The sequence below is a fragment of the Cucumis sativus genome, chromosome 7, assembly GCF_000004075.3.
Source record: "Cucumis sativus cultivar 9930 chromosome 7, Cucumber_9930_V3, whole genome shotgun sequence".
NCBI classification, from domain to species: Eukaryota; Viridiplantae; Streptophyta; class Magnoliopsida; order Cucurbitales; family Cucurbitaceae; genus Cucumis; species Cucumis sativus.
The window spans coordinates 5,534,111-5,551,630 of NC_026661.2; the positions used below are offsets into that span (position 1 = coordinate 5,534,111).

A 17,520-nucleotide genomic window follows, 5' to 3' on the forward strand; every position below is an offset into this window, starting at 1 on the left:
TCGAATGATTAAACTATTGCCCTTCCTAACACAAAATATATTATAAAAGTTATGGGACAAATTATACTTTTTTTTTTTATAATTCTTGAAGCCAAAGCTAGAAAATAATATGTCAACACCCATAATTATTAATTTACATATAAAGAAACAATAATTTAAATTTTATTTCGATGGAAAGGTTTTTTATTTTAACAATTTATTTGAAATTTTTTAAGACTATTACATTAGATATTGAATTATTTACACATGTACGACACATTCGCGTACACACAAATGCAAAAACAAACAAAATGTGACACACACACAATGTTTATCCTCCTAGCAAGGTGAAGCAACCCATTAAAAAAATTCTTATTACTAAATATCAAAAACCTTGTCAAACATTGTTTTAATTACAAATCAAATATAATCGTTGTCAACTACATTTTGGTAACGGTCAACATGATGAATCTTATAAATTGTTGTTGTTCTTATGTACTAAGCAATATGCTTATGCTATATTCTTTACCATTTATAAAAATATATACAAACCTAAGTTTCCCCCAACCTTAGGTACCAATCAACACAAATTGTTTTTATAAGTATAAAATAACAACCCACGTTGTCTCCATTTGAAGAAAAGTGTCCAAAATAAAAAAATGATATGAATAATAATTGGTTTAGGGTTTGATTCAATCAAAATGATGAAATTAAACAAATCATAAAATTATGATAACAAATTGAAAACTATGTCCAACCTATAGGATTAAACTATTCAAAACCATACAATCCAAATTGAAACTAACCAACCCCATATGAAACATTATTGAAATTAAAATAAAAAGTTAACATATTGTCTAAACAATAAAAAAAAATATTCTAAATTTTATATGGATCATCATTTAAGCACTATTGGATAACTATTTCATTTTTAATTTTCTACGTCTGTTTAATTATTTAAAATATTAATAAATTGAATAATAGAACCTTCTAAAAAAATTGAATGATGATTAAAAATGTGTATAATTTAAATGTTATTATGTTCAAAATGAAAATCATGTGTGATAAAAACCAATTTTATAGAATAATAATAATAATAAATTATAAAGGTAAGTATACTTATCAAATTCAGCCTACAAATTTGCATATTTAAAATGATTGAAATTAGGTAAAAGCTAATATTTTGCTCACATCATTGGAAGATTGCAGTTGCCAAGATATAAATAAATTTTTGTTGGGAAGCATGTAATTATCTATCTATTTATTTATTTATCAACATGAAGGCAGATATTAAAATAAAATTTTAAAATGCCAAGTGTCACTTTTTAAAAATTTTTAAAAATAAAAAATAAAAAATAAGGCAAATCCTTTCTCACCACATGCATTGGAGTCTCTTTTTTCTTTTTATTATTTATATTTTTGTTTCTTTTCCTTTGCATTTGGATAAGCACAAAGACTTCCCTCTTCCACCTCTTTATTTATTTATTATTATTATTACTTTCTATTCCCCTTTTTTGCCATTTTTGACATTCAACGATGCTTTAAATTGTAGTCCTTTTTATTATATTTCATTTTTACACTTCTAACTCTTACTTACATTGAATTGGGTCTTAAACATAATTAAATGTTTTAATTTTCAAAATCATCTATTCAATTTTGTTTCTTCTTCGGTACTTTAACTTTTACAATAATTTTTTTAAATAAGAAATTATAAAAAGGAAATAATTAGAAGACTGTCAATTCAAATAAATTTGAAATTTAAAATAGAAATTATGGAGGGTAAAAAAAAGTTGATTTTATATGCCAATAATTTTGTTGTTTTTATTTCATAAAGAATCTTAAGAAATAAGTGTACGATATTTTCTGAATGTCTCTCACCAATTTATAGATGCATTAATTACTTTGGTCCAACCAAAATTATTAACTATTTATTTCTACGATTTTTTTTTTTAACCATAGAGAATCAAAAAGCAAATTTTCAATTATTCACAACGGTGTCAATTTAAATTTAAAAAAATCTTTCACTGCAATTAATGGTCAACTTTATCATTTTCTACAATTTCTCTTTGATAATGCAAAAATTAAAAACAAAACTCATCTATTTTCAATAAACCGCCATTTCAAATTAAAACACCACTTAAAAATGCCAAAATAAATATTGTTTAGTGATAATTGAAACGTGTTGTTGGGATATCTTCTACCACATTTTATGTATACAAGAAAATGCATTTTTGTCCTTAGTTCGATTTGTTACATTTTACTTTTTGGGTTTAATTTTTAAAATTTTTTAATTAAATACTTTCGTCATTTGAAGATTAATATCTATTAATTAAATTTAAAACAATTACAACTGATTAACTTTCACTGTTTTTCTTCTTCATTGAAATTAATTTTAAAATTTTGGTAGAACATAAAACAAAATCACATTAAACATCAATCTAATATATATTGAGATAAGGAAGAAAGGGGGAAGAGAAAAGGAATGTGGAGAGGGAGAGAGGTAGAGAGGTGGTGTCCTTTCCAAACATCCAAAAGCCAAATTAAACTTTTTTAAAGACCGTCTCTTCGTCTAAACCCAAAAATAAAAAAGGACCTCTAAAACAAATTTATTGGACATTATTTGTTAGTTCCTCTTATAATCTTTCACATTTTTCATTTTCAAAATAATAACAAAAATTCCATTTTATAATTATTAATTATTTACATTTTTTAAAAATAAACATAAATGTATTCTTGTAATAAAACTTCACTCTCTAAAAAGCAATCAAAACTAAAAGTGCTTTTTACTTTTGAAAATGAGTACATTGAATGCTTAATTTACTAATAGTCGGTCAAGAAAATACATTTTGATATATTAATATACTTTTCATAATCATATTCTCGTATTAAAAACGAAAAAACATTTTTTAATCTATGAATTTTTCTTCTAGAGAATCTCTTTTTTCTTTTACAAAATTTTAAGTATACACAATCTTTTAACTAGATTATTATTTTAACTATTTGTACGTTTCACCGTTACATTCCATTTCCACGACCTCGTTAATTGTAGTTACATTCAACCAATAAACTATAATATATCAAATCTCAAATACATAATTTTTTTAGTATTTCAAATATTTAATTCAAAATAATATTTTAAACGAAATAATATAAAAAGCGGAAAATAGAAAAATAAAATAAAATAAGAAAGAGTAGTATTACGAAAACAGCCCTCCATTTCGTAGAAATTTCCTTCCCTTCTTTCCAGCTACTATAAATACAAACAGATTAGGGCAGAGAGGAAGAAGAAGAAGAAGACGACGACTAAGAAAGAACATTTCTCCAAAAAGAAAAAAGAAAAATAAAAAAAGAAAGGAAAAGGAAAAAAGAACGACGCGGAAAATTGAGAGAAACAGAGAAAATCGTTTCGAAATTTCTCAATCTGAAAGAAACCAGAAATCGAAAGCACACGTTCTTCAATCCGGCGGAGATGGGGATTCAGAGATTAGAACTTTGTTTGGAGCTTCTGCGAATGGCTATCAATTTCGTGGTGGTCGTTGCCGAATCCGTGGGCGACGTTATACACCGGGAATGTCAACCGCAAGCTCTGCCGACGGCGGGCGGTAGAGTTCCGGTTCCTTTTGTGGGCTTTTACCCCTAAATTCATCCTCCGCTGCCGTCCGCGGCGGCGATGTGGCGATGTTCGTTCAAAGTTAGTGTGAATTTTGTTTTTTGTTTTGTTTAGTAATTAAATGGAGGTATTATTGTAATTGATCTCTCTATTGGAAATAATCCAATTATCTTCTTTTTTTAGTACGAAATTACTCTCTCTCTCTCTCTTATCTGGGTTAGTACGAAACTATCGAATTGTTATTTGGTTGTAATCTGTTGGTTTTATCGTCATTTTGACGCCGGACCTGAAAGTCGCGCTTTAACTTCAATTATGTTCTTTCTTTCTTTTTCTTTTTCTTTTTTTAAAAAAAGAAAATGTATGAACTGGATGGGTATTTGTGTAAATATTGTAGAATTTAAGGGACGAGGTATGGAATATAGTTGTTATCCAATGGTTTATGTGGAATTACAGAAGTTTATTTTGTCCACTTCCCCGATTTGAATTGAGTTCTTTCTTTTCTTTTCTTTTTTTCTTTCTAAAAAGTAATGCCTTTTATTTTGTCCACTTTTGTCAATGAAAATAGGTATTTTTATACATATAGTAAAATTATCAACTTATTTGTAAAATAAAACTAAATGTAAAAGGTACCGTTAATTTGTCATTTTGATTAATTTAAAAATATTTACGTTATTTATCATTTAAAATAAACTCTCGATCAATAAAAACATTTACACTTGGTTTAGATTAAAATGGACTTTTGTGTAGAACTTAAGAATAAAAAATTTTGTTAAAATGGACTTTTGTGTAGAACTTAAGAATAAAAAAATTTAGGAAACAAAAGATATAAATAAGAAAAGTGAAGGACTGAAGTTATAGTCATATTTGAGTCCAAGATTCATATCAAACTCAAGATCTTGTGCATCCATACAAAATAAATGTTCTTACTTGATATTTTGGATTCAATATAGTCTGCACAAATAATTTTGGTCTACCTAGTTCAATAATTGTTAGGTGGAATCTTAAAGATCCACTTTACAAATTAACGTTCTTAATAATTTATGATATAAACATAACAGGCAAAATATAAATTACATTAATATATAGACATATTTAATATCATATATATATATATATATATATATATAATTCCATGATTCTCAAATCCTACAAGACAATTTTTATTTTCATTTTCTTGAAAAATCAAAACTTCAAATTTATTTTTAAAAATACAGCATGGATTAAGATATACGTATTGATATGATATATGATTTAATGAATGCTGCTAGCTATACTATACTAACTAACACAGGGAGTGTATAGTTATTAAATCAAGAAAATCATGGATACGATTGATGTGTTGGTTTTTAAAATGCATGTAATTAATTAAATAATTTTCTTTAGTCATTGTCCAAGATCGAGACACACAATTGCTTATAATTGTATTGCCCGAGAAACTTGTTTTGTTTCTTTTTTTCTTTTACGAGACTATATGAGAGGCATTCTTCTTCGATAAAAGAGAGATCACAAAACATTTATGAGCATGTGTGCTTAATTAATTGAAGTTTTTTTAAAAATAAATTTCTGAATTAGTCATATAAATTATTATTATATAATATACTATTATCTTCAAATCTTCAATACATTTTAATTTTAAACAGTATCAAGAGTTTTTTCTAGTATGGAGGTAATAAGTTGTACAAATAAAAATACAAGAATAAACAATAGTGAGTGTTATGGTATGCATTCCCAAAACCATTAATGTATATGTTTTTTTTAATATTTAAGACGATGGATGATCAAGATCTTGTCGTTCAGTTTGAAGATTGTGATTAGTTACAAATTAATATTTACATCCAAGTTGATATACTTTTACAAAAAAAGTTATTAGAGATTTGAAGGAAGAAAACAAAAACAATAATGCTACCCACATGACTCACACCTATCATAAAATACTGCATATTAAATTTTTAATTCAACAAAACCTTCTAATTTCATGATTCTCAAATCCCACAAAACCCACTTTCTAAACTCTATTTTAACACATGCTTCTTCCCTACAAAAAAAAAAATTGCTTTTCTTTTTTAATTAGCGATTATATTCTTATAATGGATCGGTGTGGATTCTCGATTGAAATGTTTGTTGAAAATTACTAGTATGAGTGTTCTTTATTGGTGATGTTAGTTAGATGTGTAAACAACCACGTCGATTCAAAAAACGATCAAATTTTATAATACATAAGTATATATATATATATATATGTGTGTGTTAAGAAAAACTTAAATATTTTGTCAAGTATGATCTTTGGATTGTTTCAAAAAGAAAAGCGATGAAGATTTATGTAAAAAAATAGACAATACCATAGAGAGATAAGTGTCATGTTGTCATTATCACTATTATCCATCAACCAGCATGGATACCTTGGTTTGGAGTTTTATTTACATTGATGTGTGTGTAATATTCTAATCTTTTGTAAGCTTCCATTATTATTGTTGTCCTTCAATTATTGTATAAGTAGAATGAAAGACATGCTTCTTATTTCTTTTCTTTCATTAAAATACAAATTTTGTAATTCCTATGATTTTATAAGTTTCAAATAATTAGTTAGTTCAAAAGAATTGAAGCTTGAAGTTTGAAGTTAATTTTAATTTAATTGGTTTGATTTTAAGTTTCAATTCAATTTAAATGAGTCTCTCAACGTAGTTTAGTAGATATCCACAAAGTAATTAGACAGTTTATATACATTTATAGATGCCAGTTATGCTTTTTAAATGAGGGTTATAATATATATAAATTTATAAGTATATTATATCATTGCAACAACAAATAATTAATTAAAGGCAGCCAATAAACTACTTGTTAAGTGAGAATTAAAGGAAAGGAGATGTGGGATTGATGAGTTAAAAAGGGTAATTAAGGTCTAGGTTGAGCAAGGAGTTGAAGATGAGCACACAACTGGAAAGGCTTAGACATCATCACCACATGATCTGATCCTTCTATCTCCACCACATGATCAGGTGGGTTGTTCTCAATCATCCACCTTTGAAATTCTATATTACTAACCAAATCCATTTCTGACACCACGAATACTCGCTTGACGGAACCGTAATTTCTCTCCGATAGCTTCAATACATCGGACATGTCTTTTTCGGTGAACAATGGCACTGCTCTCATCAACAACGTCGCCAGTGTTAAATCCTATATAGGAGCACATATTATTGCTAATATATAATTCAATTACTTCAATCAACCCCAATATATAATTAATACTTACCTCAGCTGGGCTGCGCTGATAAACTTTGGAAGCCAAAAAGCGCGACCCAAAGAGGAAGGCAGTGGGAGGCCGATTCCGGCCATCGCCGTAGGAGTAAACGCTATCCATCATTGATTCATTCCTCTCAAATACCTTCGAATAAATGGTCGATATGTTCAGAGCTGGCCCAGGCATCGTAGCGGTGACGAAAACGGCGGCGGAAATCTTCGTCGGGAAGTCCTCCATGGCTTTCGACACGACCAATCCGCCCAGGCTATGCCCGACGAGGATCACCTTTTGGTGCTGAGGGAGAGCTGACATGAAGTCAGTCAGAGGCTGGAAGTACTGGGAAATGGATCGGACAGAGTCCGGATTTCGATGGTCGATTCCGGAGGCGGCCAAGTCGAGGGCGGTGACGCGGTGACCGGAGGATTGGAGGAGAGGGAGGAGTTTAAACCAGGACCATGCGCCATGGCAGGATCCGTGGATAAAGACAAAGTGTTTGTGAGAAGTATTATCGGAGAGTGAGAGTTGGAAGAAGAGGGACAGGAGAAGTAGTGGTAAGAGGTAGTTGTTGTTCTTGATCTGCTTCTCCATTTTGATTATTGACCTGAAATTAGTACTCTTTGGAAACTTTGGGCACGCATCCCACAAGAAAGCTACTGATCAAAATTAAATTAAATTGACAAATTGAAGCCATTGACCTAATTAAGCAAATTTAAGACTCTTCGATAATTTTTTTTTTTTTTTTGTCTATATAGTTTGAATTTGGATTGTGAACTTTGAACACTCTAGAAAGTGTAGTTTGTGATTTTTTTTTTTATTTTTACCAATACATGCATTTAGGAAACTACTTCTATCTAAAAGATGAAATGTTTGATTCTTTCTTTTCTATATATCTAAAAAAAAATATTCTACAAAGATAATAATCTCAATCTACCCCTCAAACTTAGCATATATAAATTATACAAATGCCCAAGACCTTGACATTTATTACTTCTGGTGTCATTATTCAACAAATTATATTTTCAATAACCAAGCTTATACCAAACAAACCCCTCTAAATGTAATACATAGTAGCATGAAGAAAGGAAATATTTAAGCTAATTGGGGTTAGCTGGTGAGATCTTGAAATCAGAGATTTGAATGTTGTCAACATTAAGCTTCTTGAAATTGCTGCGTTTTCTATTGGCGAGGAACTTCCCAAAAGAGTAAGGTTTGTATTTGGGAGGGTTTTGGGGACCAATAAGCTCTTCCAGAGGTTCAACAATGGTGGAATGAGATGGGTAAAAGAAGAAAGCAATGGAATATCTATCCCTTTTGCTGTTTACAGTAGCCCTATGCTCCACACTCTCATACTTCTCATTGCTCCAAACCTATCAAGAGTAGAGTGGTTTTAAAAATTTTAATTAAAAGAAAGAAAAAAAACGAAAATTGATTTGTAATATATTTATGTGTGTTACGTTTGATAAAAGTGCTTCGATCGTTATTTAGTAATGGGTACGTACCTGAATAATATCTCCAACATCGACCGCATAAGAATCAGGTACAGGTTTGACTTGAATCCACTCTCCATCTTTCTTCCTTTTCACTTCCAGTCCTCCAATGTCGTCTTGGGCGAGCAGCGTCAGGACACCTGGGTCCTTGTGGCGGCCAACTCCCAGAGCTAGCTCCGGTGATGGGCACAATGGATAGTGATTCAGTCTCACAGAACTTGTTTGACCTGCTTTAAAATACTCTCCAAACCTTTTTGCCGGCAATCCCAAGCTAGTGGCGATTAGTTCCATCAATTTGTGCCCAAGTTTCTCCAATTCTTCAACATATCCTTCGCAAATCTCTCTGCTCATTCTCCAAATTGATGATTAACTTTGGGGAATTGCGTTAAATTTTTATTTTGACTAAATAAATATGATATCGTTAACTAAAAATAAAATATATGGACATATTCAAAAAAAAAAATTGTTAGTTTACTAAATATATTTGAAAATCAATCCAATTCTCCGTATAATAACTTATTGAACAAAATAATTGGATAGTGAGATGACCTGAATTCCGGTGGGTATTCCGGCCATTGATTAGTCCACTGAGTCAACTCGTCATCATCAGACTCCGGCGACGCCGGAACAATGGTGGGATCCTCCACCATGAAATCAAAGACCTCCTTCCAATCTCTGACATTCTTGGTCAGCTCCGTATCAAAATAGCCAGTCACCAACCCTTGGCTCCTCCTCACTTTCCTCTTCTCCTCCAAACTTTGGCCGAAAAATTCCCGGGCAGCGGCCTCTATACGGTGCCGCTTCTCGGGAGGGACGCCGTGGTTAACCACCAGAAAGAATCCCCACTCCGTGCAAGCAGAGGCGATTTGGTGGACCAAATCGTGGGGGACATCGCTGCCGGGTAGTGAGTGGTTGAAGATTGGAGAGAGGTCGATGGTGGGGATTCGATCAGCATGGGAGAGTGCGAGTTTGGGGCGGTGCTCGGGAGCTTGGATGAAAGCCTGATCAAACTCATGAAGATGTCCCATATTGGGAGATGGAATTTAATTTGAAGAAGAAGATATTGGGGGGACTAAATCTTTAATTTGTAAACGTTAAGGGGTTATTTAGTTGAATGTTTTATAGATACCGGTGAATAAAGAAGGCTTACGTATACCGAACAATAAGATATCAATGTATTTAATTGTGCACTGCAAATACTATCAGGATCTCATTAACAAAAATTATGTATATATTTAATAATTAAATTAAGCACAACAAACTTACCTAATTTTAGTATTAATTAATCAAAAAATAAATATCATTCAATGTATTCATAAATTTTAGTTAATTAAAAGTTATATTCTAATTTTAAATATAAATATTTGAAAATGACTAATTTTTAGAGACATTTTAAAGTATAACAAAATTTTAGATCTATCATTTTATCGATATTAGCATTACTGATATAGACTATTTTTTTGAGTAATATCGTCATTGATGCAATTTGAAATTTTGTTATACTTTGTAAATATTTTTAACACAACTTTGTCATTTATAATAATTTTTGTAATTTATAATTAAAATTATCATTTAATATATCTAATAAATTCATATTAATTGTTATTTTGATATTTAGTTTTTTAATATAAATTCATTATTAGTAATTGTCAATTTAATTAATTAGTTAAAGAGGAATTGTGTTATTAATAGCAAAATATTGAAATTATTAACAAAATATATTTCATACATATACATAGATGCCACTTGAGCTTTTTAAATGAAGAAATTTGAACCCAAAATCCTTTAATCCTAATGTAAATGTAAGTTGTGGGTTATAAAATATATCAATTTATAACCACAATGGGTTGGCCCTAGTGGTAAAAAGCATTTAACACCTAAATGTTGTAGGGTAGTTCTAAGCTAGAACTTTATACTCTAGGTTGAAGATCTCCATTCTTTTTCTATCTTCAAGGTTCCTTTTTTTCTCATAAATGCACATCCCGGATCATCAAGCATTTCTAATGAAATTAGATTTATTTTGAGTTTTGGAACAGTCTAACATCTCTCAATAGAACCTCTTGTTGCTTTCTGTGAGATTAATAGTATTGAGCCTCTTCCAATGATTTCACACTCATTATTGTTATTATCCATGTAAGCCGACTCTTCTTGGAAGTCATATGGTAGCTAGGTACAACCTGAGTTTAAAACCCACCCTCTCTCCTCGGTTTCAATTTTCATGACCTTTTTATTAGCAGCAACAAGTACCTCAATATATTCATAAGGCTCTTATCCAACATTCCCTCGATATCTTTCATGTTCTCTTAACCTCCTTGAGTCATCTATGTGCCTAATTGACTCTTCTCTTCCATATGGCTTAAATTTTCGACTATCATCTCTTCTATAGTGTCTTCCTTTTTCTGGGTAATTTTTCTTAAAATGTCATTTTTTGTGACAGATAGAACACTTCAAGATGAGTCTATCTCTCTAATTTTATGGCTTGTATTAAAATAATTTTTCTTGATAGACAGTGATAAAAACATATCAGTGGCTATCATTGATAGAATCCACAATTTTGATATAGCTTGTAAATATTTTAATTTATTTTGCTATTTTAAAACTTTTTCCTAACTAATTTGTAAATATAGAACCAAATATATTGAATTGGTTAAGTTAAATATTTTGGATTGTGTTTAAAAGAATCCACGAAGAACTTATGTAATTAGTATTACCTCCCATCTAAAAGATGATAATTTGTAAATATAGAACCAAATATATTGAATTGGTTAAGTTAAATATTTTGGATTGTGTTTAAAAGAATCCACGAAGAACTTATGTAATTAGTATTACCTCCCATCTAAAAGATGAGAGGTTTGATTCTCGATCTTTAATTTTCATAGTTGTTATACTAAAAAAAGATTTCCATACAAAAAAAACAATAATCTCAATTTAAACCTCAAACTAAGCATATAAATTATACAAAATGACGAACTTGGCATTTACTACTCAGGCTGTCATTATTCAACTGATTATGTTTTCAATAGCCAAGCTTATACCAAACATATAGTAGCATGAAGGAAGGAAGCATTTAAGGTAATTTGGGTTAGTTGGTGATCTTGAAATCAGAGATTTGAACGTTGTCGACATTAAGCTTCTTGAAATTGCTGCGTTTTCTATTGGCGAGGAACTTCCCAAAAGAGTAAGGTTTGTATTTGGGAGGGTTTTGGGGACCAATAAGCTCTTCCAGAGGCTCAACAATGGTGGAATGAGATGGATAAAAGAAGAAAGCAATTGAATATCTATCCCTTTTGCTGTTTACCGTAGCCCTATGCTCCACACTCTCATATTTCTCATTGCTCCAAACCTATGAAGAGTAGAGTGGTTTTAAAAAATTTAATTAAAAGAAGAAAAAAAAACACATTTATTGATTTTGTAATATAAAGATATATGTTTGATAATGAAGTGGTTTTTGGCATGATTATTTAGTCGTAATGGCCCGGCTACGTACCTCAGTAATATCTCCAACATTGACCACATAAGAATCAGGTACAGGTTTGAGTTGAATCCACTCTCCATCTCTCTTTCTTTTCACTTCCAGTCCTCCAACGTGGTCTTGGGCGAGCACCGTCAAGACACCGGGGTCCTTGTGGTGGCCAACTCCCAGAGCTAGCTCCGGTGATGGGCACAATGGATAGTGATTCAGTCTCACAGAGCTTGTTTGCCCTTTAAAATACTCTCCAAACCTTTTTGCCGGTAATTCCAAGCTACTGGCGATTAGCTCCATCAATTTGTGCCCGAGTTTCTCCAATTCTTCAACATATCCTTCGCAAATCTCTCTGCTCAATCATCTCAATCTCCAAATTAATTCATAATTAACTTTGCTCCATTTTAGTATGTTATACAACAAATTTGTGATTGTGATTGTGCAGTTCTTGTTGTACCCAGACTAAAAAGGATCATGTGACAATTTATTTTGTTTTGTTTTGTTCTGTTTAAAAAGGATTAAATTATTGCTATTTTGTTTGTAAAAAGAGATTGCTTAATCATTTTTGAAAACTAATTAATTAATGTCCCTTGATTAGAGTGACTACTCCACAACAACTTGGGGTTGCATTGTTGAAGAATGTGCAACTCCATCCATATCCTAATCATAATTCTTTTTTCCTCTATTAGAATGACCAAGTGGTTCGTGATACTCAATTTTATTTTCTTGATTTCCAGAACAATTTGAAAACAAACCACTATTTAACAACATAATAGGACAGTGTGAGATGTACCTGAATTCCGGTGGGTATTCCGGCCATTGATTGATCAACTGAGTCAACTCAGTCTCATCAGGATCGGACGATGCCGGAATGAGGGTCGGATCCTCCACCACGAAATCGAAGACCTCCTTCCAATCTCTGACATTCTTGGTCAGCTCCATATCAAAATAGCCGGTCGCCACCCCTTCATTTCTCCTCACTTTCCTCTTCTCCTCCAAACTCTGCCCAAAAAACTCCCGGGCAGCGGCTTCCATTCGACGCCGCTTCTCGGGAGGGACACCGTGGTTGACCACCAGAAAGAATCCCCACTCCGTACAAGCAGAGGCGATTTGCTGGACCAAATCGTGGGGGAATTCGCTGCCGGCCGGTGGTGAGTCGTTGAAGATTGGAGAGAGGTCGATGGTGGGGATTCCGTCAGCTTGGGAGACGGCGAGCTTGGGACGGTGGTCGGGGGCTTGGATGAAAACCTGATCAAACTCCTGAAGATGTCCCATATTGGGAGATGGAATTTAATTTGAGGAAGAAGAAGAAGATATTGAGGGAATGTATATTAATGTGAAGTACTTTTGTGTTTGCAAATTGGAAAAAAATGGTAAGAGATATATATATAATAGAGAGTGTAATATGTTTGGATTGAAGGATTAAAATATTCTATATTACCATAATTCTAAATTTTAGTGAATTACTCCTTCTCCTTTAGCTTCAATTTCAATGCATCATCTAGTCATTAACGGATATGTTTTTGGTAATACACAGTCTCTAAAAACTAAAACTAAAAAACAAGACTTGTATTCTATTCTATTTTTATGTTTTCAAGTATATATACTATTGGTACCATTAGTTTTTACAATATTTTCAAGGTGACTTAACACTAATATATATTAGCTAGGACGACTAAGAGTGTGTTTGTGGTTTTGAAGGGTTTAATTGGGTTGGATTTGAAGGAGTTTTTAGATCCTTTCAATTATTTGGCCACTTACTTTTCATTCTCAAATAATTAATAATATAAAAGTTATTTGATGATGCCATATTTCATGGGAGAGGGGGGAATGAATGTGGATGGGAATATGGAGGATGTGATGTTTTGATTATTGTGCCAAACAATTCTCTTATAAATAAATAATAGATAATGCTAAACTATATGCAATTTTTAAAATAAAATTATCTTCAACCCCACCATTTATTCCATTTTATCCCACATTAAATTATTTGATTATAATTTAATTTTGATATATATAAACAAACAAACTGTATACACTCTATAAAAAAAATTACTACTTAATATATCTAATAAATTAATAAATTAATAGTGTTATTTACAATAATTTTGTGATTTATAATTAAAATTACTACTTAATATATCTAATAAATTCATATTAATTGTTATTTTGATACTTAACTTTTAAATGTAAATTTAGTATTAGTAATTATCAATTTAATTAATTAATAAAAGAGGAATTGTTAGTAAAAAAATAAAACAAGTTGGATAAATAATTATATTTTAATAAGCAAAATATGAGGCAAAATTTTAAGAACAAAGAGAGAAAAATATGAATATGGTGATGATAAAGAAGAGTAAAAGGATTTGTAAATTTTTTTAATAACTATGATAAAGAAAAGGTTTGTTAGAAGCAAACAAGCAACCACACACAGTTGACAGTACATAATACATATTTATCATTCAACGAGGTTTCTGAGCAAGCCCCCCGCCCTTAAAGCAAACAGCCTCTAAAGAGAGTAAGCATGAAGCGTGACTCTCGTGTCTCTAGTTGGTGATCTTGAAATCAGAGATTTGAATGTTGTCAGTATTAAGTTTCTTGAAGTTGCTGCGTTGTCTATTGGTAAGAAACTTTCCATAAGAGTAAGATTTGTATTTGGGAGGGTTTTGGGAATCAACCAGCTCTTTCAAAGGCTCAACGATGGTGGAATGAGATGGGTTGAAGAAGAAAGGAATGGAATATCTATCCTTTTCGCTGTTGACCATAACTCTATGCTCCACACTCTCATACTTCTCATTGCTCCAAACCTGGTATTAGTATAAAAAGTTTGCTTTTAGAATAATATTGTTTGTTTGTACATGCAAGTGCTTTAATTTAATTTAGAAAAACTAAATCTGATAGCTAGCTAGGTAACACATGAATTGCTGCTATATGTGTACCTGAGTAATCTCTCCAATATTCACAACGAAAGAATCGGGTACGGGTTTGACCCGTATCCACTCTCCATCTCTCTTCCTTTTCACTTCCAGTCCTCCAACATCGTCTTGGGCGAGCACCGTTAGGACGCCGGGGTCCTTGTGGCGCCCAACCCCGAGAGTCAACTCCGGTGATGGGCAGGGGGGATAGTGATTGATTCTCAAAAAACTGGTTTGCTGTTTGAAATAGTGTTGAAACCTTTTTGCGGACAATCCCAAGCTAAGGGCGAGTAGTTCCATCAATTTGTGTCCAAGTTTCTCTAATTCTTCAACATATTCCTTGCAACTCTCCCTGCTCTCAATAACAATGTCAATCTTCAAATACATAGGTTAAATTATAAAATCTCTCTCCATAAAATCCACTTCCATATATATGTGCGATATCTAATTAATAATTCAAACTTTTTTTTTTTTAAAGTTTAGTTTTTAAAATAATATAGATTTTGAAATCAAATAATTATATTAGAAGCATAAATATTAGATAATTAATTACCTTAATTAATTAAATACCAAGGTACCAACTATTATTATTCCACAAAGAAAGTCCCATAATTAAGTTATTACAAAAAGAAAATTAATTTAAAATAAACCAGGTGAAGGTGAAAAAACTTGAACTTTTAACATTTTAATATACTGAACAATAATAATCATAGTGTGCAATAATTTAAAAGAAAAAGTTACATTGTTTATTGATTTATTTTTGTTATTGTTGTAGTTGAACTAATTAAGTGTTTAATTAGAAGCTAAGCCCCCACCCCTCACTTTAGTTGAGTCTTTAATTACTTTTAAATTTGTTTACTACTTTTGATAACTAGGAAATTGTTATTATAGCCTAATCATACACTATACTTCCAAACTTTGTATTTTATATATAAATTAAAAAATATATATATATCTTTGAATTTCTAGGAGTTTAAAATTACCCTTTAATTTGACAAAAAAATAATATTATTTATCGATAACTTTACTATTAGTTCTGGATAATAATATTTTGTTTTAATTAAAATGTATCTCCCCTTTCAAAAAGTTGCAAATATACTCTATAATAAAAAAGAAAATAATAAAAAAAACTTTTATGTTAGTTAGCATATAAACTCAAACAATTCATACTTATTCCAAAATAGAAACAAATATTTGAAGTTAAATCATAGAATCCGAGAATCTCTTAAAATTCAAAATTCAAAATTCAAAATCTCTCCTCAAAAGTTACAAAAACAATAAATAGTGAAATACAAAATGAATATATTTGTCTATTAAAGCATTTAACTACTAACATACAAAAAGTCATAAAAATATTTAAGTTGTAAGGTCTTTTTCGTAGTTTTATTATTCTATTTGTTTATGTTATAATTCATATATCTGAATTGAATGGACAAATTTTTTTATGAGATAAACAAACGTGAGAAAAGGAGTGAAAAATCAAAAAAAGAAAATAGAGAAGTGTGTTGGGGAGAGAGAGAGAGAGAGAGAGGAGGTTGAGGAGGTAGGTGATGGGTTTAGATCAATGATAAAGACCATTGTTTGTTTATTTGTTTATAAAAATTGAAAGCATATACTTTTAAAAATGGGAACCAAATCGATATCTAATAATATTTATTGGTTGATAGCCACTTTGGATTTTGTAGTTTTTCTTAGGACTTCACATTCTTCTTCTTCTTCTTCTTCTTTTTTTCATTTTGAAATTTAATATAATTTGTTTATACGGTTGATTTTAATAATTTGACATTTTTTGTATTTAGTTTTTGAAGATGAAAATTTTGAATTATCATTTTAGCTAAGATTAAACAAATTGGACACTAAGTAACACGTACCTGAATTCCGGTGGGTATTCCGGCCATTGATTAGTCCACTGAGTCAACTCCTCATCATCAGACTCGGGCGACGCCGGAACAATTGTGGGATCCTCCACCACGAGATCAAACACCTCCTTCCAATCTCTGACGTTCTTGGTCAGCTCCGAATCAAAGTAGCCCGTCACCAACCCTTCGCTTCTCCTCACTTTCCTCTTCTCTTCCAAACTTTGGCCGAAAAATTCCCGGGCAGCGGCCTCTATACGGTGCCGCTTCTCGGGAGGGACGCCGTGGTTAACCACCAGAAAGAATCCCCACTCCGTGCAAGCAGAGGCAATTTGGTGGACCAAATCGTGGGGGAAATCGCTGCCGGGTAGTGAGTTGAAGATTGGAGAGAGATCGATGGTGGGGATTCCATCAGCATGGGAGAGTGCGAGTTTGGGGCGGTGCTCCGGGGCTTGGATGAAATCCTCCAGATCGCCCATATTGGGAGATGGAATTTAATTTGAAGAAGAAGATTTTGGGAGAATATACTAAAGTTAATAATAATGTGAAGTTTTGTAAGACAAAGACAAAGTGAGTTCGAAAATAAATAAAGGTTTCCTTCCTTAGCTTCAATTTTAATGCATCATCTAGTCATGATCGTGACAATAGTATATTATTTAAAGGATGACACACAAAGGTCTTTTTGGTAATACAATAATCTAAAAACTAAAAACTAAAAAACCAATGCTTCTATTTTATTTTATTTTATGTTTTCAAATATATTACACTATTTGGTACCATTAGTTTTTCATTTAGTTTTACAATCTTTTCAAAGTAGACATATATACACTACTTCAACTAAACATTAATATATTTATTAGCTAGGACTAAGAGTGATCTTCTCGTGGTTTTTCGGTTGAATTGTGTATTAACTTTTTTTTAGAACCCATCCAATTATTTGGCCACTTAGTTTTCATTTTCAATTTAATA

At 31.3% G+C, this 17,520-nt stretch overlaps 3 protein-coding genes across 5 annotated transcripts; all 3 read right to left on the reverse strand.

Moving 5' to 3' along the window:
• Positions 1 to 6,282: 6,282 nt before the first annotated feature.
• LOC101221751 (methylesterase 3) lies at positions 6,283 to 7,595 on the reverse strand. Its single transcript, XM_004137074.3, has 2 exons — positions 6,843 to 7,595; positions 6,283 to 6,766 (listed from the first exon to the last, which is right to left on the reverse strand). The coding sequence occupies exons 1-2, from the start codon at positions 7,416 to 7,418 to the stop codon at positions 6,482 to 6,484; spliced, it is 861 nt and encodes a 286-aa protein (XP_004137122.1). The 5' UTR covers positions 7,419 to 7,595; the 3' UTR covers positions 6,283 to 6,481.
• A 152-nt stretch (positions 7,596 to 7,747) lies between these two features.
• Positions 7,748 to 17,417, reverse strand: LOC101209423 (protein DMR6-LIKE OXYGENASE 2). 3 transcript variants are annotated; one of them, XM_031888628.1, is made up of 3 exons: positions 8,867 to 9,485; positions 8,330 to 8,660; positions 7,748 to 8,197 (listed from the first exon to the last, which is right to left on the reverse strand). In XM_031888628.1, exons 1-3 carry the CDS (start codon positions 9,343 to 9,345, stop codon positions 7,925 to 7,927), a joined length of 1,083 nt encoding a protein of 360 aa, XP_031744488.1. In that variant the 5' UTR covers positions 9,346 to 9,485; the 3' UTR covers positions 7,748 to 7,924. The 3 variants fall into 3 exon arrangements, with proteins under 3 accessions (XP_031744488.1, XP_011658920.1, XP_004136997.2); XM_011660618.2 differs by lacking the exons at positions 8,330 to 8,660; positions 8,867 to 9,485 and adding exons at positions 14,720 to 15,047; positions 16,567 to 17,417 and having other exon boundaries at positions 7,781 to 8,197; XM_004136949.3 differs by lacking the exons at positions 7,748 to 8,197; positions 8,330 to 8,660; positions 8,867 to 9,485 and adding exons at positions 14,125 to 14,587; positions 14,720 to 15,047; positions 16,567 to 17,284.
• LOC116401616 (protein DMR6-LIKE OXYGENASE 2-like) lies at positions 11,134 to 13,185 on the reverse strand. The gene is made up of 3 exons (XM_004136948.3): positions 12,574 to 13,185; positions 11,805 to 12,132; positions 11,134 to 11,660 (listed from the first exon to the last, which is right to left on the reverse strand). Exons 1-3 carry the CDS (start codon positions 13,053 to 13,055, stop codon positions 11,400 to 11,402), a joined length of 1,071 nt encoding a protein of 356 aa, XP_004136996.1. The 5' UTR covers positions 13,056 to 13,185; the 3' UTR covers positions 11,134 to 11,399.
• Positions 17,418 to 17,520: the final 103 nt, after the last annotated feature.